At 42.5% G+C, this 26,844-nt stretch overlaps 1 protein-coding gene across 7 annotated transcripts; it reads left to right on the top strand.

Moving 5' to 3' along the window:
* Nucleotides 1-1,557: 1,557 nt before the first annotated feature.
* Nucleotides 1,558-26,540, top strand: gnb1l (guanine nucleotide binding protein (G protein), beta polypeptide 1-like). 7 transcript variants are annotated; one of them, XM_030061024.1, is made up of 9 exons: nucleotides 1,612-1,687; nucleotides 4,226-4,288; nucleotides 6,946-7,006; nucleotides 7,716-7,880; nucleotides 8,377-8,502; nucleotides 9,324-9,486; nucleotides 12,700-12,792; nucleotides 18,826-19,041; nucleotides 24,767-26,540. In XM_030061024.1, the coding sequence occupies exons 4-9, from the start codon at nucleotides 7,771-7,773 to the stop codon at nucleotides 25,043-25,045; spliced, it is 987 nt and encodes a 328-aa protein (XP_029916884.1). In that variant the 5' UTR covers nucleotides 1,612-1,687; nucleotides 4,226-4,288; nucleotides 6,946-7,006; nucleotides 7,716-7,770; the 3' UTR covers nucleotides 25,046-26,540. The 7 variants fall into 7 exon arrangements, with proteins under 7 accessions (XP_029916879.1, XP_029916886.1, XP_029916880.1 ...); XM_030061020.1 differs by lacking the exon at nucleotides 4,226-4,288 and having other exon boundaries at nucleotides 1,591-1,687; nucleotides 6,931-7,006; XM_030061022.1 differs by lacking the exon at nucleotides 4,226-4,288 and having other exon boundaries at nucleotides 1,593-1,687.
* The last annotated feature ends 304 nt before the right edge of the window (nucleotides 26,541-26,844 follow it).

Consider the following 26,844-nt stretch of genomic DNA (forward strand, 5'->3'; position numbering starts at 1 on the left):
GAGCCAAGAATGTAGGCTGTATCGGACACTGCTGCAAATATGCAATATGATAGGCTATGTGCACACCCCATATCAAACGCACCAAACACATATGAGTAGAGTCCAACAGAAATGGGTCATTGAAGGGTGGCGCTAATACTGACGTGATGAAACCTGCCATGGCCAATATTCTGTGCTTTTGATTGATTTGTTTGTTTGTTTATGAGCATTTTCTTGCCAAAATATTTTAAATAGTCTTTGTTACCCTTGCATTTTCATTCTTGTCAGTATGCAAAAGCCTTTGAACTATCAATTAAGCCACGTAACAGTAAACTTTGAAATAAAGGTTAATAATAATATAGAGTCTCATCAAAATCTCTTTAAAAATTGATTTTGGTGAATAATTTCCCATTTGCAGTCAGTGTAGTATTGATGAATCACAATAGATGTGTATGACTACGTCATAGTTTGATTCAACACTAACGGGCTGATACATTTTTAATGAAAGGTCAGTATCATCTTGTTACATTGTTCAAATCCTATCTGTGATCATCTAATCTATATAAAGAATACTTAGTGGCATTTTTCCTCATTAGATAGACAGTTTAGATCCTGGAAAAATGGAGAAGAAAGACACAGCTGTGAGCCAGATTCAAGCCCACGGTGTTGTACACGGTATGCACCTTATCCCACTGAAGCACCTGGATGCTGGTACTCTTTATTGTTTCATTTAGGAGTGCAGGGGGGAATGGCTGACTCTAATCCACGGCCACAGAAGAGGTTTAAAACACTCTGGTTTCATCTAATCTTCCTGCTGAGTCCTAGCCCAGCTTAAAACCCGCTCTCTCTATGATAGGAATGGACAAATAAAGGTCTCTCCCAGCACTCCCATGAAAGGGCTCTGTGTGCTCTGTGGATTAGGCTCTTGTGTTTTTTTCTGTCTCTCTTTCTCAATTAGACTGAAAAGGATGAAAAAATAAAGAGTCTCCTGTTTGCGCGGTATCATAAGGCTTTGGAAGTTGTATACTCATCACTCAGTCCTTATGGATTTGAGGTATTCACAAAAACATATCAACCAGTGTTTATAGTATTACAGTCGTGGTGGGTATCTAAAAAGTCTTTGAGCACAGTGGCCTAATGAGCATCTCTCAAAGTTTCCGATAAAAACATCTATTCTATTCTATTCTATTCTATTCTATTCTATTCTATTCTATTCTATCGTACTCTGTTTTTCTAGAGTACTTTTTTCTTTTCTTTTCTTTCTTTCTTTTTTTTTTTTAAATTTTGTTGTCCAACCTGCAGTAATAATTTGGCTATTCTTATTGGTTATGTTATATTTTGATGGCTGCGTTTTTTTTTTTTTTTTGGTAAAGAAACACCCTGGTCCCATAAACAAACAGAGAAATACTGATACACATCACCGACCACCATCACCACCCCACGCAAGCAAGCGCTCACTGTGTGTGTGTGTGTGTGTGAGAGAGCGAGAGAGAGAGAGAGAGAGAGAGAGAGAGAGAGAGAGAGCTCAGATCAGATCGCCCTTATATTTTTTTTTCTAACAGGCATTTTTAAGGGCAGCTCATCCGTTGAAAACACGGGTCCTTTAAGTTCAAGGGAACGGCGCATGTTTTGTGTTTCCTCCCTTCGCCTTGCTAAGCTGGTTCAGTTTCCCTGTCAACTGTCAAAACACCGGCTTCTCACTCAAATGGTATTTTGTCAAGTTTTGTAAGCTTTTGTTCAGTATATTGACTGTTTTTTTAAATGCCGCGGTACTGCTTCATACTGAAGGGGATGCAGTGCTTGTGTTGTTTGGTAGCTAATGTTATTGCTAAGCTAAAATACAGACTGTGTTAATGAAGTTGAGTGCATGTATATATGCCTCAAAACTATTTGCTACTGTCTCTTTTTATAAGCCCGTGTTAGGTAATGTCGTCGGTTCTGACAGGTACTATATTATCATTATTATGAATACGACGTTGCCCCACTCATGTTACTGAATGAAAGACCTGACACTGTAGCTCTCACAATGTCCCTCATTCATCATGACGGTAACATCATGCCAGCCTTCATTCAAAACAATGTGTCGATTTAAAGCCTCCTTGCTCATTGGCAAAGGTGGACACCTCACACGTACACCACACCACCTGATAGTTATTAAAATTTCTCTCTGAATCGTTTCGGCAGCCAACAAGCATCATGTTATCTCAATATTTTCAAAATTTGTAACTAGTTCCCTTAATTATCACAATCGTCTTCCACCAAAATAGTTAGAAAAACATTTTTCCACAATTTTTAATGGTCTCTCTATTCTATAAAGTGTGTTTTCCTAAGGACTAGGCTGGCAACATAAAACTGACATTTGTGGATGGAGTTTGCCGTGACTTTGTTTCTGTGGATTAGAGATTTGAACATGCTTTGATGCTGTTTTAGTTGCTTTCTTGGAGGAAAGGTGTGTGTGTGTGTGTGTGTGTGTGTGTGTGTGTGCAGCTAATAGAGGTTTATTTGTTGTGATATACTGCTCAAATCAGACAATTGTAGTGGTTTTACTTTTATTCAGCTTGCCCATATAGAAATGCATACTATTGCATCAGGTGGGGACCTATAGAGGTGTAACTGTGCTGTTTGATGAGGTGCAACATCTACGGGCCTAAACGGGCCTAATGAGAAGTGCTGGGCTTCCCCTGTTGCATGTTGTCTTATTGGGCCTATAGCCTAGTACAGCAAACATTGCCTTGTTTTCATATGTGGACTGCTGGGACTACAGAATCACCATAGCTCTGGGGGCCGTCACACCTGACATGTGTGTTGATGTACGATGACACTCGAGCTGTCAAACCTCTTGTGTCCCTCTATTCTCTAGTGTCCAGGTAAATGACCTGATGGAGGAAATAGGTGATAATACAAACAGATAAGGCCCTTAGCACCCGTTGACCACAGTCAGGACCTCCTAAATCAGGACCCTCTGACATGATGGTGCTCCATCAGTGCCTGCCTCAGTGACACCCACAAGGCATTGAGCCCTTATCTGCAGTGGCCCCTGCTTAGCATTCACGCCATTGACGCGAACAATGGCGCCTCTTCCCGCTCACTGCAGTTGTGAGTGACAGTGGGTGTAGGCGCACTTGTGTCTGACTTCAGCCTCTATCTGACGCGGGGCTGTTTATCCAGTCCAGATAAGGGCGTGTGTCTTCCTTGCCACTTCCTACACTGTTTGTCTAACTGGACTTTTATAATGGACCTGGCTCTCTGTTCGGCACATTGGTTTCCTCCCAAGAAGGATCTGTATTAGTGGGGGCAGGGTTAGGGGAGAATAGCTGACTAATGGTTGTATAGCCAGCTCACCACACAGTAATCCACCCACCCAGCAAGGTGGAAGTGCCCCTGTTGGAAATATGGTGAAAAGCAGGGACACAGCAGATAAGGCCATTGCCTCAGATAAAGAGCAGAGTGAGTAATGGCTGAGGTATGATGTGGTAGCAAAGGAGGGATTAAGCTAGGCCATGTGCTTTTTTTCTACTTTGTTGGCAAAATTGATGCAGAAATAAAATGCTATTCTGGATTTAACAGGTTATAACCTGGCCTAACTTCCCACTGGTAGGCCTGTCTCGAATGTGTAAGCTACTTTCAGTTTTTCATCATGCAGCTCAGATCTCATATTTGACGGCAGTGATATCAGAACAGGGGATCTCAGGATCCCATGCCTCCATAATGGCTCCTGTGAATCTAGGGCACTATGCAGCTTCTATAATAAACTCTCCCTGTGATCAGTGTATCCTTCCCTCCCTGCTCTTATTTATGAATGGCAGAATATGACAAGGGGGCAACTCAGGTGGGTAGCTGCCGATCACATGATACCAGCTCCAAAGAGCTCGGCAAGGAATGTGGACGGCCCCCCCTCCCCTCAAAAAAATAAAAAAAACAAAACTTTGAAGCCTCATATCATAACGAACAGTCTCCATATCCCCTCTCTCCCTCCCTCAAGCCTCATATGTGCAGCAATACCAAGGAGGGGGGGCATAGATAGTGGCTGCGTTTGATCTGAAGGTCGCCAGCCCCTTGCTGGTGTTGAGAGATCCTTGGCGGACGAGGCTGGCTCTTATTTAATAACATGAAGGGGAAGCGGACCTCTCTCTCATAATTAGGCCTAATTACCCAGTAGGTGTGGACAGACGGCCCAAGAAGAGACAAACTGCCTTTATCCACGGACTTAGAGTCAGATTACCTAGAGCTGTCTTATCTGTTGCAGGGCCAGCAGGAGCCTCAATCCTCCACTCTTGCCTCTTCCCACCAGCTCCCAGACTCGGCTCAGGTATATTAGTCAGTCAGTCTGATTTATTATGCTCTGTCCACGACACTGATTTAATTAGGCCTGGCTAGTTATGGCATTCTGTAGTTTCTGAGATTTTTCCTGTGGCCATGTTTAATAAGAGCACCAGAGTAATTGTGCAGCCCATAAGGCCAGGCTGTGCGGTGAAATTCAGTGATCCGCTGGGATTGTGGTTATCTATTGCTCAATCACTTTATGAAAGCTACTCAGGTTTATTAAAAGTGATAGGAGCAGAGAGGTTTGCAGATCCAGAGCGAACAAGTGTTTTGTTCATCCACGGAAAAGTCCTTGAGGATCCTTTGACCGCAGAGTTGCATCCACATGAGCTACTTTTTGGAACTAGATGAGCAGGATACCTTTGCATTGACCAGCAGAGATGTGTTTTGATGTGAAACATATGAGTTTGACAAGTGACAGGCTGGTTTGTTTGCTTGGCTGCCTCTCCGGGTTAGTGTGAAACAATTGAGAGGGGTCCTTGCAAATAGCTTTGAGTGACATCCTGCCACCGGCTTGTTTATTTGCCAACCGTTTCTCCCTCCCACAGCTGCCTGTGTGTTTGTATTTGGGTTTTCGGGTGACTCGCTAGCAGCCACCACAACAGATCCATTGTTGAGGGCAATTCAGGCACTGGAAATGCTGACGCCTGCAAAACAGAAGAAACAGTTCACTGAGGAAGTAGTGGTGGGGAAAAGTGAGCGTTATACCCATCTATTGGATACAGACTTGGCGTTTGACAACTTCTTCCTCACTGTCCCCAACTTCCTTGTGAGTCACAGTTGCTATTGCATTCAGTTGACTTGAAGCCCTGATTGCCAGTGGAAAGTTTTAAAGCCTCTGGTCTTAAAACAGTGAAAACAACCACTTTCAGGCTGCTGCATTTCTCACAGCACCATACAGACCTACAGGAGGACAAAAAAGGAAGCTTAATCCACCTGTTATCAGGATGGGCCTCCCCTTGTCACACAAACACACACGCATACATGACTGTCCAAGGAATGCAGCCCTACCCACCCATTCACAAGAAGAGCAGCTTAACTAATAGACCCTCACAAAACACTGTTGACATTTTTCCTTTGCCATTTTCTTCATAACACATAAAATAAGTTAGTACAGCTGTTTGCCAATGGATTTGGTGTTTGGAGATATACTCAATACGAGGCTAAAATAGGATGTGAGTATTGGTGAATTTTCCAAATGTTAGTATCTTACATAGAAAAAGTCATTGTAAGTACAGCATGCTAGAAATCAAACCAGAAAACCTTGATACAAACATGTTACCTCTATTGTTAGGAGAGAGTGGAGCCACATCTTGGACATTGTTTTGTATATTGACATTACATTGTTGTAATGCTGTGAGTAATTGATAGGAAGTATGTTGCTATTGGCTGATACTTTAATTGTGTACTTAAAGGAAGTATTGGCAGTAAAGAAATGCTCCTGCAGTAACATTCAAGCATGCAGTTACAAAGGATGAACTGCAAACATCATTGTTTACATTCATTAACAGGAGGTGAAACTTCTCATCTGATGTTGTAGAATGAATAAAATGCTGTTTATTGACCACTGGCCTGATGACAAATCGTAGGGTGAAGGTGGAAACAGTGTTCAGCGATGTGTACATGTGCAGTGTGTCGGTCTGTAGTGGTAAAGGGATATTAGAGCCGGGATGACTGTGTCTCTTTGTGAGGCCTTCAGTCTATGGCGTTGTGTCCTTAATTAGGCAGGCTGGCCAGAGGTCCGTCTCTCCGCTCCATAGCTTCACATGGACAATTTAACCACTAACCTCCTGAAATGAGCTGCTCCTGAATGCCTCAGGGTCTGGTTTCAGTATCTGCCAATTGCAGGGGGCAAGGGTTATGATAAGTAAAAGTAGAGGAAGGGCTGACTGTGTGTGTGTGTGTGTGTGTGTGTGTGTGTGTGTGTGGTGGAGTGGAGCTTAGTGGTAGTGGTCATTAACTCAGATGACCTACCTTGAATAGGTAGCCTTTACTGGCCCAGAACTGGATTCTTTACAATTAGAATAAAGAAGGCTTAATTCTATTCTTGTGCTCCACTTTTGTTTGAAGTCTTTTACTACTAAAATTAGATAAATATCTGCCTTTTATTAAAAATCATATTGGCCAGTCAGTGTTGTCTGTTGCTGATATTTCAGGTGCAGAGAAATCGTTCCAGTGTAATATGGGAGTATTTCACTCAGCAGTCTGTCAAACCCACATTATTTTTTAAATTGGTTTGCACACTTTATTTAGTCATTTGATTGTTCAAAAATATTTTGATAAATTCGTCATTTATAGGTAATAATCTATGCCTTGGTTAACCATAACACTGAAATGGAGGTGAGTCACGTGCCCTTAGGGACTGCCAACCCTAGCAAAATAATTTCATTAGTCTGGGTTCCAGCGTTGACTTTGAATGCTGCATGATGGTCTAAATTTAAAATTTAAAAATAGCACAAATTGGCACAAATTATTAGGTGTCACCAGCCTCAGTGTCATATTTCAAAACCTTGTGACTGTCTGCAGTGAAGCCAGTCACAGAGACTCAGTCACGTGTGATCCTGCCGTGATTTGACGTTGACGCATCATTTCCTCTCTTCATACCTGCGGTTGGTTGGGTTTCCTCAGCTGCCTGGCCTGCAGTCGACATAAAAGCCTGCGCTGCTGCCTCTGCCTCTGGGACAACGGCTGTTGATTACAAGAGGTGTGAGAAGCCTGAATCTCTGTCTGTTTACTGTAATTAAGCTGTCAGAGGTTGTGATTTATGACGTATTGAGTAAGAGAGGTGTTATCACGTAGCCTAGAAGAGCAAGATGTAGAGAGCTCCTGCGCCCAACAGCCACAGGGTTTGTAGCTACTAACAATAGAGAAATACAGACACTGCATTAAACACAACTGTCTGATTGCTGGGTGGAATGGAAAGGCTTCAAGGCGAAAATGAATTGCTCTCTGACAATCAGACTTTGGGTATTGTTTTTACAAAAACAAATTGGGATGACTCGGTTGTTAAAGATTTGGTTTGTTAGGCCCAGACTTCCATTATGATCCATTCCACGTTCCTGTGTTCGTCTCACAGGATTCAACAAAATCAGCTCTGTCTGAGTGGAACAGGTTTCATTTGTCTTTGTATGTTGGAATTACATTCAGCCTCCAGTCAGCGTTTGTGTTTGACATACCAACTTGAGTCTAGACTAAATACATTTTGAACAGTGACTTAATTCAGTCACAAAGTGAAAAACTTATTTCTCAACCCTCTTTCCTCCCAAACCATGACCTCCTATCACCACAAATTCAGCACCAGTAAGGTTTCACTTAACTAATTTGCTTCAAAAACTCCAGTTTACATGTTAAATGGAATTTTTTGGGTTCATTTTTTAGGTTGTTTTCATTTCTGGGCTTCTTCTCTCCTCCAGTGGGTGAGATGACTCGAGTTTGTGGCCTCCACTGTGTCCATCCAGTGATCCAGTGATGTCTCGTCCTGCGCCGTCCCCCATCTACACCCTAAGGGGGGCTGGTGGGCCCCTCAACACTCTCCACTTTAGCTGCTGTGGAGGGGACAACCCCCTCCTATTCTCTGGGTGAGCCATCCATCTCAACATAGTTTCATGTTTTGTCTCTGTCTGGAATGTTTTCATTTATCTATGAAAATGCCTTTTCCCCTTTCTGTTACAACTTCAATAAGCCTGAGAAGTAGGCTAGCAGAATCAGCATTCCTGTTGTAATTGCTGTTTTTTAGCATTTATGTAACTATCACTGAGTTGTCTGTAAAGCACATTGTCAATTTATTTTGTAATATCATTATCAGTAGGAGCAGTAGTACTAACACTGACATGTTAGAGGGACTATTGATCACCCACGTTCACCTTATGCAATATCTTGGACAGTTTTGATCAAATTCTATTGGAACTTGGGGTAATGACACATTACATCTCACCACCAAGACAACATTTGTTTCCTGATAGACATGAGTTAGATGTGGTGGACAGCATTTGCAGTATTCCCATGTATTGTTACTTTACGTGAATAATAAATTATAAAGCCTTTAGAAATTTGCCCTGTTGCTGTGGTGTGCAGGTCTGGGAAGGGTGCCATCCACATCTGGAACCTGAACACCAGGAGGGCTGAGAAGGTTTTAGAAGGCCACTCTGGGAACTCGGTCATCTGGGTCAGCACCCTGCCATCGACCCGTGCCCTAATCAGGTCAGTGAAACGGGTCTTTTGGCCTTACCTTCCTCATGGTGGTGTTATATTCTGTTGAGCTTCTCACAACAAAAGAACAAGAATCAATGTGCACAATGTCCATGAAAACTGGAGAGCATCATCACTGCTGAAGACATCCTCATTGTTTCTGTTAGAAACTTTGTAAGTGGTGCTTATTGAAATATATTTGTTTGAGCTCCATTGTAGTCAAAACCACAGAATGATGTTTCTTTTTATTAATGCCTTTGACAAATGAGGAAAAAAAGGATTGTGAAATGACTCAAAGTCCATGTTTCCAGATGACAGCCTGCAAAATGTTTTTAGAGGCATGCAGGTGACTATTCTTTAAGGTTAGGTTAAATCAGATTAGATCATCTTAGATTACATTAGATTCATTAGGGATAGAAATAGGATTAGATTACATTAGATTAGGCATGGGATTAGTTTAGAGTAGATTAGATTGGAATTAGAATATGATTAGATGATAATTATATGAGGATTAGTTTTAACATTAATTAATGGTAGGTTAGGCTATATTAGATTAGATTAGATTAGATTAGATTAGATTAGATTAGATTAGTAATACAATTAGTTCAGGTTATGTACAATTTGATTTTATTAGAGAAGGAATACTATTCAATGCGATTAAATTTTAATTGACCCTTTTCCAAATTGGGTATTATCAAAACTAATTTTGATGGTACACAAAATGTGGAAAAGACAGCATTAGCAGATTGTGAGATAAAAGTAAAATCTTATTTTTTAAAAACTATGTTTCTCCTAAAATGACTGTTGTCCACTTCTCCCTGTTCATGGAGCAGTCAAGGGCGGGACATGCAGGTCTGTCTGTGGGATCTGTGTGAAGGTCGAGGCGAGGTTACAGACTCTGTATGGGGTGGCAGTGTCGGATTCTGTCAGTGCTCCCTGCTGGAGACGAGCCCTGGGACCTGGCTGCTGGCCCACCCAGGACAACAGACAGAGGAGGTTGGATATCAGGCCTTATATTTTCTATTAAAAAATATTTCCATCAATTGTTTTTTTTATTTATTTATTTATTTATCTGAAGTTCAACCAATATGAGAATTTGAATGCTGATAATGATATTGAAGCTGCCAATAACTACTATTTTCAGGTCCAAAAAAATCTACAAAATGAATAATAATAATGATAATAACATTAATACAAAACAATCATATATACATTCATAGATAAATGCAGAAGAGAGCTATTTATTTGTTTTTCTTGCCCAGATTTCCCAGCCAGATTGCAAGATATGAATCAACAGCTTTCCAGTTGTGAAGCAAATTTAGTCTGTTGCTTTGGATGAAAGTATCCAACAAATGGCAGCTATGTTCACGACCAAAACACATCTTTGAAATGACTGGCAGGTGAGTTGCAGGCAGGTTAACTGGTTAAACAGTATCACTTGAGAGTAAAACAGAAGAAACGCCAACCTGCACAAACCTGACCTGACTTGCCTTTGCCAGCCTGCTGGATTGGCTTTCAGCATCTGCACATATTTGTGGCTTTTAGTAGCCTAAGTAAGTGGAAAATTGGAAGTCCCACCACATGTTTGTCGAGAGTGTTTCACTTACATCAAAGCTGACTCTGCTCTCATCTTTCCTTTCCATATCACTGTTGTGATCCTTAACATCTGTTCAGACCCACTAATGTGTAGTGGCTTGAATTTGATCATATGGCTTATGAAATATTTTTTATTGGGCGTCAGTGAATGTGATGAGTCAGTGTGATACGTGAGCAGACACTTAGCAGCCAGGAGCTGTCAAACAACAATCCAAACAGCGTCACTGACAAAGCTATCTTCATGTCATAAGTCAACCTGCAAATTACAAGGATGGACTCCAGGATAGGAATTTAACACCAGCCACCAGCCAAATGCAGCCCAGTTTTGGCTGTGGCTCATGACATGCCACTTGGTGGGTGCTTTTGTCCGAGACACCTAGTTCTGTGTGTGCCTATATCCTTTGTGTAGGTAAGAAAGTAAGATTGAATATGTTAACAGACATTTTGGAAGGTAACTAACTAAGGATGCTTTCTCTTCTGAAAAGTGTTTCAGCTGGTAAATTAGTAAACGTGTTAGATTTTAGGAATCTAGCAGCCCACTTTGACTGGTGGATTAAAAAGTAAAACCCCAGGCCAGATGGCACAGCAGACTGTGCTGTGGAATGAGCTCACATTTGTGGGTACCCATACAGTGCATTATGTGGATCTTAACAAATGTATGTTCACCCACATGCTCTGGGTTTTGTGTAGAGCCAGTCTCAGTGAAGCGGGACAGGCAGCAATTTAGCCACCTCTTATTGCCTCCAGATTCATGTTACTCACTTCACTGTGGAGGAGCCACACTTGAAAGGGACAGAGCGGTCACCTGATCCAGCCAAACGTGCCTCTGCTAACTCCAGTCCGCAAGGCCAGGCATCAGGGCGCCTGCGATTCCGAGCACCTCAATAATTCCATTGTCCCAACAGACAGACAGACACACACACACACACACACACACACACACACACATACAGACACACACACACACACACACACACAGTCTGCAGCTGATTTTGTCATTTTGTCTTCCCACCCCATTCCACAGACATCACTGGCCGAGGCACATGCTTATCATACATCCACAAATAAACCACCCACACAAATAAATTCCCCCCAAAAACCATGCACCTCACACCGTCGTGGTTTTGCTCCATAGGTATGTAACCAAGAAGCACAGTCTACTAATTTCCTGCTGAGCTGTTTTCAGGTGGTTGTACTGTTTACTGCATGCAGTGAGGCTCCTGCCAGTGGATTGCTGCCATAGCAGAAACATTAATTAATAGTGTGGGTGTTTTATTTACGGGCAGTGCGATGCCACACAAGAACATTCCAGCACCTGAGGCACAGGCAGCTTCTTAAAGGCCCCCTTTGTCAGGCAACCAGAGGTAAACATGCAGGACAGATGTGGTGTAGCGATAAAATACAGATCGCTCCCTTAAAGGGCTGTTTAATCTGAGGTCTAATGAGGATGAATATGCGGATCATCAGGGAGGAAGTTGGCGGAGTGGGTTTTGGTGCTGTAGTGTGCCCGTACACACACACACACACACACACTTCATTATAGGTTTCATTAGGCTGTGTGTATTTTATCAGAATCAGTGCCAATGTGTGCAGGAAAACACCATTCATGTCATGGGGTCATGCTTTAGCAGGATTTATTATAGACAGTGGGGCGGCTGCTCTGCCCTGATGGATGGTACTGTACCGCTGGCGGGAGGCACTCTCAACTGCTGAGGGCTCGACCTACGACAGTCAGGCTGCAGCTTTATTAGCTGGATTCAGAAGACAAGCAAATCTTGGCAGATGGCTTATAGTGTCTTGCTTATGGCTCACGGCTTTTATGTATTATATATAACTGCAATATTTCTAAGGAAACTTGATTGTAATAATAATCAAAGATGAGTCAAAGGTGCACTAGGTGCCGGAGGTCAACTGAAGTTGGGACCCTTTAAACCCAAATGACAAAAACCCGAAAAAAACATGTAATGTAATGGTTGAGTCTCCATGGTTCTTATCATCAGTCTGACTCAATCGGTGAGTCAGACTGTTAAGTCTGGTGTTTATTATGTTTTTTTGTCAGTTGAGTTTAAAGGGTCCTCACTCCACCCACTGCAATTTTACATAGTGCATCTTTAATTAAAAGTTTAGCATAGCAGTTTAGCAAGTTTACCAAAAAACTTCAATTATTAGCCAGGGCTTCTATTTGCTTTCATCATCAAAATCAGCGGCCTGCATTTGGGACCTGCGCCTAATCAGGACATGCCTTTATTTGCTGTTGCACAAAACTCTTGCTCAGCAAAAACTATAAAACATAACTAAAAGATTCCAGAAAATGAAGGATAAAAAACATCTCTCTAATTCCCACAAAGCTAGCATTTTTTGACCACAGTGACCATCCAGCTAACTGATAAAGTTTGTGCTTAGTCCACGACACGTTTTTGTCAATTTCTAAAGGTTGCCCACTTAAATTTCGTCAGTTTCGTCAGTTTTGCATAGTGTACCTCAAAAAGAGTAAAAGCATTTACGTAAAAGTCTGACATGGCAAAGGCCTGGTCCCCTGGTTTTGAAGTAAAGCACAACAACAAAATTTTGCACACTGCAGTTTTATAATATGATTATGATGTCTCCCTGCAGATCAAGATCATTGAACTGCCCAGTAAGGCTCCAGTCTGCACCCTGATACCAGACGCTAAGCTGGGGATGGTTATGTGCATCAAACTGTGGCAGGTAAGCAAAAGGCAGTCCTCTCACATACATCATTTTCATAGCAATTGTTGCTATAGTTTCACCTTTAATTATAATACTCTTGAGTGTTTTTGTCACTACATGCCAAGTTCAGCAAGTTCACTTTAGAAACTGAAATCAATAGGAATAGAATCCCTTCCTTAGTTTCCTTCCACTTTTTAAATGATACTATTAGCTATAAACTGATTGGCCAGCTGCCCACAACAAGACACAATAACAGATAAGCCAACAAATATGCTGAAGAGACATGGTAAGTGATTTATAGCCCACCAACTCGTCCTGGGCCATTTTTCCAAGCGTTTCTTCTCAGCTGGCAGAGAGCTGTAACACTGTAATTAGAGCATTTGGAAGGGCTGGGGGTTCACAGCCATATATCAGCCTGCAGCTGTACATCCAGTCAGAGCCACGCAGAAGTTCACTCTCTGTTTTGTAAATGCTGTCGAAAGTTTTATTTTCCACCCATTAACAAAACCCTGTAATTATTTTCATGCTTAATTATTAACTCTTTCTCGGTGGTTAGGGTTGGGGGCAGGGCAGAGCAGGTTTTTAGTTCATGGAAGACTTGAACAAATTGCGGGTGGTTTGGGTAAGTTTGTTGGACCGTGCAGTTTAGTGGCAACAGCAGTCAGAGCAGAACCTAAAGTTCCTTTATCCTGGTGTGAATCAGGGACCGACGTCCCATGCATTAAGACTACTGTTCAGAATCTGAATCACTTTCATCTTCAAAAATCGAAAAACCAGACAGGTGACATTGTGTTGGTGACATTAATGTAGAGACACCTTGACGGGTTACAGAGTCTCCCAGCGCGCTCTGACGCTGTGTTTGTGTTTTTCTTTTGATGTCAGAGTTTCTCCCTGTTTCCTTTCATCGTCTGATTTATGAACCACTGTAGTTTCAACGTTGACTGCCAGGAAACATAATTATCAATTATATAATATTAGTGTAATACAGCACAGGCAGCTGTCTGACTTCAAAGCTGAAGAGCCCAGGTGATTCTAAATCATTCCAGGCTGATTCCTTTCAATGCTGTGGCACGTTCATCCGTTACTGTCATTGAGTGACTCCAAGCTATGTGGAAGGACTGCAAACCTAGTCTGTATATATTAGTGTTTCAAGTAATTCTTGCCAATGCCCTCCTCTCAAAAAGCATACACACCTACAGGCAGGTTGAAAACGCTGGCTACACATGCTGTCGGTCAATTGTAAGAAGAAAAAGCATGTGTTGTCTTTCACATCAACTCCTCATGTGTTACCCACTGTTTCCTTAACCTCATGCACACCAGGGGGGCAGCCACTGACACAGTCATCCTCTCTCTTTCTACTTGTCTCTCATGCTTTCACCATTCCTCCCTCATTCCCTTGAGGTGATAAGTTATTATCCCTCATTATTTCTAACACAGACCTACCATTATATATACATTGTCATTCTCTAAACCTTCTCTGCTGGAGTTTTTGGAAAAGATTAAATGCTGTGTTAAACTGTCTTCTCAATTCAGCCTCCCTCCAACAAAATCCCACCCAGCTCTCTTCCACAGTTCAAACCCTCCATCCAGAGGGCAGCTCAGCTCACTCTCTGATCTCTGAGAATCTGATTGGCTGTGGAGCGCCGAGCAATACAGCGGGCATGGAGGAAGAAAGTGCCTCCATATGTGGGTTTGCCTCATGTGGGGATGTTGGGCTTGGCCAGGGGGACAGTAGTGATGTATGATGTGCAAGGCTTTTAACGTGAACAGAGGCTGGGGGGAAAGGAAATGTTCCTATACAGATATCCATCACTCTCAGCTCATCACCCCACTGCCTCGCGGCCATGACATCATGGTGGACCGGGACAAAAACCGGAGCACACGATTGGTTCCTTATGTTGAACCGTGCCTGCCTAGGCCCTGTGGCGGCCACATCAACAAACAAGGGCTCTTGGTTATTCTTGGTTTTGGATGGTCTTCCCACATGATAAGCGATTGACATATAAGTGTTAGCTACTAATATACAAACATCAGTTCCTGGAGACTGAAGCCTGAAGACTTTGACCAGTAGCTAAGGTTGGTACCGGTAGTTTTTGGAATGGAGCTGCTGATAACATATTTTGAGGCGATGCTCAGTTGTGAGGAAGATGATTCTACTATTAACAAGAATACTTATGTGGAATCTGATCAAAATGTTGCATTAAACTCCGTTCAAGTTAAGGGCTCTGCATAGACAACCAATTTAATATTGATCAGTTAGTAATAAAATATGTAATCTACTACATCCTATCAGGGGTTGATTACACTGACTACACTGACTAATACTAAAATAAATATACATTATTTATTATTATCATCATTATTATTATTATTATTATTATTTTCTTTATTCTTATTTTAATGCTGCCTTACCCTATTTGTTTAAATACTTAAACACTTGAACTTGTGATAATTGCTTACAGGTCTGTAATAAAAATGAGAATACATGTTCATTCGACTGTTGCAACAGCAAGACATTTCCCACAGTTCTTCTAATTTGAAATTAGTATTTTGTTGGGATGCCTTGTGTTCTACTTGAAGGCTACAGACCAACTCAGTGATCTTATTCTAATGTAATGTAGCCTATATGTTTTGATACTTGAAATGCATAAAGTTTCTTTTTACTTTTCAGTGTCTATACATTTTTTTTTTTAAATAACACAGTATGTGTTGAATGGGATTTCTATAAGCATGGGTTAAAATCAGATAGGAGAATTGTGGTATGTCACTGGTATTGGTATCAGCTACCAAAATTCTAGTACTGTGGCTGTTATGTTATTGATGCCAATTAACAGAGGCAAGCAGACTAATTTGTTTTGGCATATGTTCAATCATCTGTCTTGTATAGTGTGCAAGGTAACATTTTGAAAAGAATTTGTCAGAGGGGACGCCCTAGTAGCTTGCCGGATAGAGTGCATACCACTCACCATTGAGCTAGATCCCAATGTTGTTGAGTTCAGCAGGTAATCTTTCATGGCAGAGCCAACAACAGCCTTAACATGGACTACAGTGTTCAGACACAGGTAGTAAGAATCATCAGCATGTTACTGTTGAAGTACCATCCCCCATCATTGGTTGTATGTGAACTACATGATCCTAATTAAATGGTCTTACACCACTAATGACAAGATCAGTCTGATGTGTCACTCCTTGTGAATATATCCCTAATTAGACTAATTCTAAAGAGGATAGTGGCTCAGTGGCTAACATATACAAGAAGTTCTTGTGACATTGCGTGTTCAAATCAAATTTATGAGCCGTGTAACTTATAAAATAATCTTAAAATTAGCTATTAGACGAGAAAATGTCATAATGACAGTGAAATGTCTCAGAATCAGTGCGGTCATATATCATGCACATATATTGATGCAGTTTCATCACAACAACTTTCCTGTCAGTCTTGAAAGAAACTGGTGTGAAGATGAGCAGGTTGGACACCAACCAGTTGTCGTGCTTTAGAATGCCCAACCCCACCTCTCTCTCCCTGTTGACTTTGCCTCTTTCTCCATCCTGCATCCATCTGTCTTTCCAGCTGCTCTGGGGTGATGAATCCCCTCCTGAAGCCCCAGCTCCACTCCAGCAGAGAACCCTCTTGTAGAAGGGCCTGTGGAGGATATAATGAATTAGGTGTCTACCCAGGGTTCCCTGACCTCTGACCCATGACATCATCAATCAAGGAGGTCCTACACTTAAGTGAAGTGCACAGGGCCATGATGAGCCCACAGCCTGCAACTCTTAGCCCGGGCCCTGCCGGCAAGCAGGAACCACTGGTTTTCACCTGTTTTTATTTGTTTTCATAATCCTGTGAGTGTTCGTCCTCGCTGATGTGTTTGGAGGGAATACATGTCTCTCTCTATAATTTGTTTAAAGCTTGAAAAAAAAATATAGCGTTAAGTGAGGAGAGGACTTGAAGATGGATGAAAAAATGGCAGTCTCGGCCCCCTCACACATATGGAAAGAATTTCTCTCCCTCGTCTCCTCTGCCTATGCAGGGCACGCGGCTATTGCTAGGCGCCTGTTGGTATTTGTGAGCAGAGGCTTAAAAATATTGTACACAGTGCATATCTGTGCTGCAGGGTGTTCATAGATCTTGTCAAATTCATTGCGTGGTTCCAAAGGCCAGTGCTCTGTCTTTTAAGATAGAAGACAGGCCTCTGGCTTCAGTCATCATGTGCATAACATCACAAGAAAAGGTGGATGTGAGGGGGTGTGGTTTAGGTAACAAAAGGCTTGGTCGTTTACATACTGAGAGAGAAGAATGATGCAACTTTAGGAAGGAGAGAAAGAGGCAAAGGGAGCTGCAGTGCTTTATCCTTTCCTTCTCTACTTCCTTCCCTGCTCCCTCCCCCCCCCCCAGGCCTTCTTCTCTCCAGTGGTGGCATGATATATGAAGCCCTCAACTTTTATCAGCTCACCTTTATGTTCTCATTCACTGAAGTGATTTACAAGCTCACTGTATTCCTGCGCACAGCTCCGCTGCCCGGCTGATACGTACTCCCTCAGAGACAGCAAGCAGGTACTGAGAGGTTATCTCTGACTCCACAGCACAAGCAGGCTGTCAGACAAGGCTTTGTGGGTGACACAGGCTGTAGGTGAGTCTTTTATAGATGATGCCTGCAGGTCATTGATGTCATCAGGAAATATGTGTTTGTACTTGGCTACATTTGTGACACAGTTTGCAGCCTTAAACTATTCTCACTTTGATGATCTACTATGATGAATGCACCACTTGTAAACAATGGGCCTGTAGTTACTACTGGTATTGACACTGGGATGATGTTAGGCTTTTGTGTATACATATTTGCACTGGTGTGAGTATACATTTGTTTTGCCTTTATCAAATATGTAGTACATTTGCTATGCATGCATTTGTGCCTCTGTTTTTACTGTATGTGTTCTGCAGTGCACTGTAATTAATACATGGGCCTTTTTTCTTATTGTTAATAAAACGTAACTAAAACTTAAATAAAACTTGTGAACAGCAACAATAATAGGAGGCAGCACAAGAAAATGGAATGTACATAAGACCAGCAAAACAGGAGAGTTAAATATAAAAAAAAGGGCTGCAGCATTATGACAGTGCAAAATAATAATGAGACACAAAATTGCTGAACTTGAATGAACATTTATTTAACAGTACTATTATTGTCTCCTCTGTCTATGTTTGCTTAAGTAGATCTGCACTCTGTCTGCAGTGCACTTATTTAATTTAAAAAAAACAACTATCAACTAAGTACATGTCTACAGTTAATCAAAAACTAAACACTGTAAAAAAAAATTATATGTGAAAAAGAAAGTTTCAGTGCACTCAACAACAACACTTCTGCAGATAGCAGCATCTCCTTGTTTCTACTAGAGAATGAAAATAAATAAATTAAAAATAAATAGACAGTGTCAGTAGCACCCAGCAGCATATCTTTGTTTTTGGTCCCAGTGAACATTAAAACTAATGTATTGTTCACTGGAGCATAGAAAACTATTTCAAAACAAAAATATGTGTATTGTCTCTGTTTGCTTATTTTAAATTATTATTTTAAATTTTAGAGAAACATATCAGCCTCGTGAGCGCAGGCTGATGCCGATTATCTCAAAATGCCAGATATCGGACTGAGTATTTGGTCAACCACTATTAAATATTGTTTTTAGAGAGATAGTATTTTTACTGTGTGTAGGTCCGCTGTATTTTTCAGTGGCAGCAGTGAGGCCTGTAGCTTGGTGATACAGATGAGGAGCAAAGTGAAGAGTGCTGTAATGGAGTGCTAGGAGGAGGGAGCAGCAGACTGACAAATGGAGCCCACAGCGTCTCTCTTGGTGTCAGCAGAAGCTTCCAGGATGATAACCTCTGCTCTGTTCTGCTCTGAGCACCACACAGTGGTTTCTGTGGCTTTTACTACAGAGTTCTCATCTCACATCTTAACCCCCCACCTTACCCAATTTTGTCTGCTCCCTTTCCCTATCGTTGGCCATCTTTTTCAACCCCCTCCTGCCTTCCTTCTGTTTCCTTTCTTCCAGACAGACTCGGGTCTTGGACCTCTGCTGTTGGCTGGCTATGAGGATGGCTCCCTGCTGCTATGGGATGTGTCACACAGATCTGTGCTGAGCCAGGCCACCGCCCACCTTGAACCTGTCATGTGCTTGACCTTTGATCCCAAGCATCTGAGGGGCATCTCAGGCTCCTCAGAGAAGAATCTCTCCCCTTGGATGCTAGACGAACAGAACAACCTGCAGGTCAGTGGAGCAGAAGAAGTGAGGTTAGCAGGGTGGCATAAGGAGTCAGCAAAACGACGCTGTAACCACAGAAGATTTATAATTAAAAACCAACATATTTCAGCTGCAGAAGCTCATATCAGCGAAGAATTGCATGAAATAATGGCAATTAATATATTCCATGATGGAATTCCCCTTTGAAAAAGTGTCTTAATTTAAACAGTGAACTTTAACATGTTGTCACCAAGTTCAGGAGTTCTATAAAGAAGCAGGATGTCAGAAATCCTAGAGCCCACTAGGATAAGTAACCAGTGTATTTCTTACTGTAGGCGTGAAAAAGATCTCTTTGTCCCATGATGACACAATTAAATATATTAGAAAACATTAGATGGGCGGTTGCTCACGGTTGCTCACCAGGTATGAGCGCGTGCTCCTTGTTGGGGCTGGATCCCGATCGCATCGCCCTGGGTTTGAATCCGACCTTGGGCCATTTGCTGCATGTCATCCCCTCTCTCCTCTTTACCTGCCCTGTCTCTCTCCACTGTGTCTGTCAAATAAAGCAGAAATGCCAAAAAAATAACCTTTAAAAAAAGCAACTGAAGACTAGCATCTAAGAACTTTCACACAGGGAACCACAAAGGGAAACAGGTGCAGTCTCTGCATGTGTGTTTGCCTGTGTTCTACATACACTCTGAATGTTCTACCTGCTTACTCGCATCAATCTCACATGCATCAATAGTTGCATCAACCATTCTGGGAGACAATGTCTCCTAAATGTCTAAAATGTAAAACTGTATAGGAGTGGATGAAAGAAGTGTTGCCTTCCTCTCCAGGCTCTCTGGGAAGTCACTAGGGGCCAAAGAGGAAGAGGCTCAGCGTGGCTCCAGGGCCATAAATCAGCTGCTGGTTACACTGCATTGGCAGGGCCAAGAGCCAGGTCGTCACTCCAGAGTTCAACCACCCACACATACACTGACATGTAGTCACACGTTGCACCTGAGCCATATCCTTGAAAATATATCAGATCACAACTTCTTTTTCCTTATGTATGATCCTGTAATGACATTTGCTCCCAGTTTTATTTTTCAATAAATTTCACATGGTTATTAGCACACAACTCTAAAATGCCAATGCTTGTGCTTTCACACAAGTTCCTCTTATGTTGAGATGGTTGGCTCTTCATATTAGCATTTGCAGGAAAGACACATATTTGTTATAGTCACTATGGGGGGTAAAGGAATAAAAACTTTTGACAGGAATATTGTGAATACATGTTCCTTTGTGTGGATCCATGCCATACCTTAAACACAGTACTGCCCTGTCAAGAACAAATACATACCCGTACTTCGTTCCAAACTCTACATTAATGCTGCTGCCACAGCATCTTCCACCAATCTCTGGTCTAACTGTTGCAGTGACTCAGACCAACAAAAAACATCACATCAGCTCTGAACCATAATTCATCTTGCACAGCAACCAACGTATCAGAGTCGCAACGCCTCATTTGACGCTATATTTTCTGTTGATTTCATGAGCAAAAGTGAACGGCCCCATATCTCAGCCAACCCTCATGAATCAGAGCGGAGGGGAGCCTGAAGCTGTTATAGTACACTCCTGCACTGGGAAGGGGTATTATTCTTTCCAAGGCTTTTTACAAATGAATGCTTGAATTAGAAATATTTGCAAAGCCCTATTTTTTTCACCCTGAAAATGTGTCTAGAAAAACAAAGGGAAGGATTTGATTCAATATACCAAAACCAGGAGAAAGGTGGTTATTTGGTTTATTTTGCCCAAGCAACAAAATATTGATTCAGCATGTAATCCAGGATGAAGATGACAGGAAAAAAGCACAAGGAGGCGGAAAGGATCCAGCAGGGGCTTTTAAATTATCCTGAAGTGCAGCACAGTGTGACGTCCAGACAGCTATCCCCGGTTCTTCCCACAAAAGTATTTTTGTGCGGCAGCAGTGAGGGGGGGACCTGCCGGCTGGCGGCCCCCGGGCCGAAGGCCCTGACGGACGACCCGTGAGAGGTAATAAAAATATCAAAACCTCGGAGGCCCCTTAACCAAACAAAAAACACATCTGCAGTAAAGGGAACAGTAGTTCACAGTGGGAGGCTGCAATAAAGGCTGAGGAGGCCGTAAGTGCCACAGCATCCCACTTCCCACAAATCAGCCCTGCACTACCACCCAGTGTAGTGGAACAGGCCAGCAAGGCAGAGATGTTGCTGTTTGGGAGCTGGGGGGGAAACTGAATGTGACACAACACAGTGCAGTCATGATTTAGTAGAGGTGAAGGGCTGTGAAGTGAGCTTATCAAGCCCAGATAAGGTCAGATAGCCTCAGGAATGAAGGTTAATGTATTGTACACATGGCTTCCAGAAGCCTTTATCTGCTCTCACTGAGCTTTGGAGACCCGGCTGGCTTGGTATCTGTTCCTAGGAATGATGCATCAGCTATTCAGCTTCTTTTTTTCTCTCCATGTAGAATATGTTTTTGTTGAATGTGTCAGACTGAGAATATGAGGGCGTGGATGTTTAGAGGTTTTCAGGCTTTTAAGCCAGGTGGACTCATATACAGACGGCCGCTCAAATGTATTGACATGTGCAGTGACAGGTTCCTTCAGAATAGGAGAGCGGTGGAGAATTGCAGAAAGAGAGAGCAGCCATAGACAGAGGAAGATTAGCAGTGCAAATCAGGCATAGCTGACAGTGAGCTATTTCTGAGGCTGATGACAGTTCCTTACAGGCGGGGCAACTGATCCTCATCTTCACCAGAATGTAAAAACATCCCTGCTGTCTCCTCCTAGTCACCTGCATGGTGTTTTGGGGAAGCAGGAATTCCTGCAGCCCTCAACCAATTTGGATGTGTCCTGATCAATGTCAGTCCAGATCAGGCCCAGTCAGTCTGCAACTGGACTGATGTATGTCTTCAGTCATAGCTCTTCTGATGTGTGGGCCAGCTGTCATAGAAATCATGTCTCTTTTGAGTTTATTTTATCCCGCTCTTTCTGAATGGGACTGCTCACCTGCTTGACACGGCCATCTCCTGTCAGCTAGAGCCAAGCTCTGACAGGCCAGGTGACAAAAGGCTGTAATCTCCCTGCTGCCGAGTGTGATTCAAGGCCGGGGTGTGTCAGAAATACCTGCGAAAATCCTTCCAGCCACTAGGCTCGAATGAGTGAGCGATGATGGGATGTTTCAGTAGATCAGTGTGAACGCCAAGATTGGTGCCAAAAGTGAGGAAAGGAAAAGAGAGAAAAGGAGAGTGATACTTGAATGAGAACTGCCAAGTGGACGCTCCTTTTGAACGTCTTTCTGTCGGCGAGATGCTACAAAACAGGATCTTGAAGTGTGAGTTTATGTTGGAGCTCCCATAGCCCACAGAAAGTCTTGTGGGTCCAGCTGCTGAGCAGAGCTGGTAGGCTCATGACAGCTGAGAAAACCGGCATTGAAATAGCAGGCCTGGTCTATGTGCGTGTGTGTGTGTGTTCATTCTGTAACACAAGCCAGGAAGGAGCATACAGGCAGAAAAGTGAATGATGAGGCCCAAAGACGGATTCTGTCTATGATGAGAGTTTGATAGTGAGGGAGCAGGGGGAAGAAAAATGGGGCGTCAAGAAAAGCAAGCCAAGACTCCCAGGTTAGAGCTAATGGATTTCATTAGGCATTGAGTCCTGGCTAATGGTATTGCAGGAAGATCGGGGATGTTTCCTGTGTATTCATTCAACAATGTTGTTGCACCACAGAAAGAACATCACTATGAGTAGAGAACATGAAATTAAAAGATAGTATAATTTAGCCAGATTTCCATTGAAAAGGAAAAATGTTGTAGTCCCAACATTGAGAAAAATGATTTTACTGTGATACAGTATCCAAATAACAATTGTTTTTGTACTGCTGTACCAAAACAGCGGCAGATGTGTGACTAAAACTTAAGATTACCATCAAGCACCGCTGAAATCATGAAACCTACATGAAATCACAGAGGAAACACTGATCATTTTGTCACTGCAGGAAATGTTTGGTGTAGGAGCCAGGGTAGGTGCAAACCAGAACCATCCATTTAAATTCGCAGTGGAAGATAACCCCGCAGCCATTTTCTCACTACTTTTTCTCTCTGCTTTCTTAGACTGGAGAAAGTAAAAACGAGCCAGTAGGTCATGCTAAATGACTATTACTACATCATTAACCATTCACTGCTTACAACTGACCCCTTAACGAAATAAATGCTTTTTCCTGACACAAACTAAGGGAAGCAAAACAAACAAAAATAGACACTTAAACCCATCATTATCAGGAGTGTAATGCAAACCAGATGGAGAGAAGTTGGGGCATACCAACTTCTTGAGGTAATAACAGGGCTCCAAACAATCTTTCACCTACTAAGGTCCTTTTTAGCATTGTTTCTGGCTTGCATTGTCTAATCAACCACACAGCTTCACACTCTTGGTACCAGTGATGATGGGTTGATTAACTTTTGAAAATTCCATTAATAAAAAAAAAAAAATGTAAAAAAAAATCACGCCACTGCCTGTTCCGAGTTTAGCTTTCTTGCTCCTTGTTGATCAATGACATTCCTGCCTGCTCTCTTTCTCCCGTTGCATTCCACTTTATCCACTTGGGCAGGGAGTACCTGGCTTATATCTTCCACATGGAGCCTGTGGATGGTTCCAGCCCGGAACAGGAGCATGCAGATAAATTCTCCGATGTCTCCTCCCGCTCAGAACCATTAGTCTCCCTGGACGCAGCTTATGAAGTCAATTTTACGCTGTCCAGTTTGATTTCAGCTCCCAGAGCCAGATGTTTATGTCCTATTCACCGACACAGTGGAGATCCCTAGCCCGCAGGAAGAGCACGTTCGCTCTCCAGGAATGTCCGCCACAGCAGGCCCTTTAGATAGTGATCTTAGCCGCCATTTATTACAATATGTCAGAATGTTGCCCCTTTACAGAGATTGATACAGTCCTAGGGATACTGTAGATCACAGGGAGAGGGAGCTGTGGCTAATCTTTAGCAGGCAGCCATTACAACAGTGTATTTATTGGGTCTCTTCTCCTGCTGACCGGACCTTTCAGTGCAAATGCAATTCATCAGAGGTGCTTAAAGCAACAACGCCTCTGCAAACAAGCATTTCAGCGAGGTGGTCTCTCTTTCTCGCATAATGTGACAAAGGTAACTCAAGCCCCGTCGTGCCTCTTTTACTCCAAACCAAATAGTGGGACGCCGAGAGATTTGCTTGCGGCCCTCGTGCTGTAATGTTTTATGGCCGATGATTGAGTCCCAGGAGTCGACTCCGCCAGGTTCAACAGACATCCAGCCCTCCAGTCCGACCTCAATCATCAGATCAGCTGATAGTCTCTCTGTGTCGCTGTTTTTGTTGGACACACTTTCCTAGATGGCAGTGATTAAGTAACTCCTTGACCAAATTGGTGTGTCTAATAATTGTTTTCTTCTCCCATAGTTGGGCCATAGGTGCATGGTTTGAGTAATAGATTTCTCTGGCAGCAACAACAAAGAAACTGCTGATCGTTTTCCTCATGGTTTGATATGCAAAGTTTTAGTTGGCCTTGGTGTAGTAGCCATAGTAACAACATTCTTGCATTGAACTGTTTTATCTGCACTGTAACAGCTGTGAGTGTGCATGAGTGAAAATGTATCTAATACATGTGTCTCTGCATGTATGTTTTATACATGATTGCAAAGTCTTTCAACTCTCAGCCTCATCTGTCTCTGTGGTTCTTCAGCTCAGGGACCCTGTTGCACTGGTCAACCCTGGGGTTTCCCAGCTGTGTATCCGGGGGGATCGTAAACTCCTGGCATCCGCGGGTTGGGACCACAGGGTGCGGGTGTTTGGCTGGAAAAAGCTGCGACCACTGGCAGTACTCCAGCACCACAGTGACATGGTGCTCAGCGTGGCCTTCTCTGACCATCAGGACCCAAGACACACTCTGCTGGCCGCAGGATCCAAGGACCAGCGCATCAGCCTCTGGTCAATATACAATGAAGGAGCTGACACCAGTTGAGCTTTTAAGCTCTGGATGGATATTTGGACTTTTTAATTGATATTTTGTTCAGTTCTTACCTTCATCTGGACTGATGTTGGTATGGCGCAAGGTGGTGTGCTTCCAGTCCGTAGACCATTGGATTATTCTCTGGATAATTGTATTTGGTTCAGGAACATTTTCTCTCTTTAAATAGTGAGTATTGCATAGATATGCAAGAGCAGTGTATTGTCCTATTCAGTTGACCATAAACTCCTGAAGTAGGATTTCAGCTCAGTTTGGAAAGGCTACATTCCAGATCAAAATCTTATCCACAATGGACAAAAAAATCTGATCATATTTTGACTTGTGTATCCAGAACTTTATGCACATACCTGAGAACTTGAGAGGCTTTCATACCATTCCTGTTGCTGTTGGTCCAGTCCAAATATCTCAGCTCTCTCAAATTATTAATTAGACAAGAGCCAACTTTTGCCTCCTTCTGTTCACCAAAGTCTGATGCTCCTTGCAGCTGTATTTTTGTATTGGCTTATCTGATAGGAGATGTGCTCCAGTGGACTTGAATTTGAGGTACAAGTTGCACCTGAGCGGCTGTGTAATCCAGTGTTGTTATTCTAGCAGGCCTTAGTTTAACATGAGCCCTCTATTCTGACCTGAGCTGTATTTGTCAAACAGTGTTAATCACAGCAGAAGCAAAGAGAACACAGAGCTGTTGGTTTAGCAAAGCTGCTGACCAACAATGGCTATTGACAGCCAACATTGCCTGTTTATGAACTGTTGCCAGGTTTTTCCTTAACAAATGTTGCCTTTTTGCAATGGCAAAAAATACCATATATATAATAAAGTCAAGGTGTTGATAGTAATAATTCGAGGAAAATAATATATTTATTTACATTCTTTGCTAAAAGGAAAATTCAGCATTTGAATATTGAAACTGGTATTGTAACTGTCTTGTTGCAATTACTAATGCTACTTAAATGCTAGATTTACTTCACTCTTAACGCCAAATACAGATGTCTTTTTTGGAAAATTACATTTGTCATGAATAAGGTCAATGGTCTTGTTGTGAAAGTCCCAGAGAAAATAGAGAGGTGTTGTTTTTCTATCCACTGTCTCTAATAATATCTCTGTGAGTCAATGAGCAGCATGGGAGCTCATGTGTTACAACGCCATGCCGAGAGGCCCAGGCCAGGACTTCAAACGGTATGCAGACGTTCTGCATCATAAAGGATCTGCCTCCTGGGATGACCCCAAGTTGAGAAGCTCGTCGTGCTTTACAGGAAAGGCCTGAGAAATCAAAGAGCCAGGCTAGCATAACAGTCGTGAACCGCCATTGTAGGGAGGAAAGACGAGGCCGTTCGTCAGACAAACTGCAATATCGCTGCTGTCTTGGTCAAAAACGGGATGGCAGGTTCGGTGGGTTTTGTTTCTCCTATCCAAAGTTTCGTATTATGATCTCTGTGTTTGAAATCTGGTAAAACTACAATTTATAATAAATATTTTTTTCCTTATTGCATGATAATGTACTTTTTTGCAGATGCATGGATTTCTCTCTGACAGCAGTGACATGTATTGTCCTTGTCTCTTGCAGAGGTTCAGCCATACCTTTTGTCCCTGACCCCGCTTGTGACATCTTGCATTTATAATAGCTTCCTACCTCTCCTGTAGGCTTTGAACAAACATGAGAGGTGGCGTTGGCCGGCTTCCGTCCATTCTCTGATAAATCACACGCTGGGTCCATTGGTGCAGATGTCTGCTGAATGGAGCAGACAGCAACCCACTGGTCTAAGAAGGGTTGGGGTGGAAGGGGAGGACCTCAT

This window comes from Myripristis murdjan, chromosome 9, assembly GCF_902150065.1.
Source record: "Myripristis murdjan chromosome 9, fMyrMur1.1, whole genome shotgun sequence".
Classification (NCBI taxonomy): Eukaryota; Metazoa; Chordata; class Actinopteri; order Holocentriformes; family Holocentridae; genus Myripristis; species Myripristis murdjan.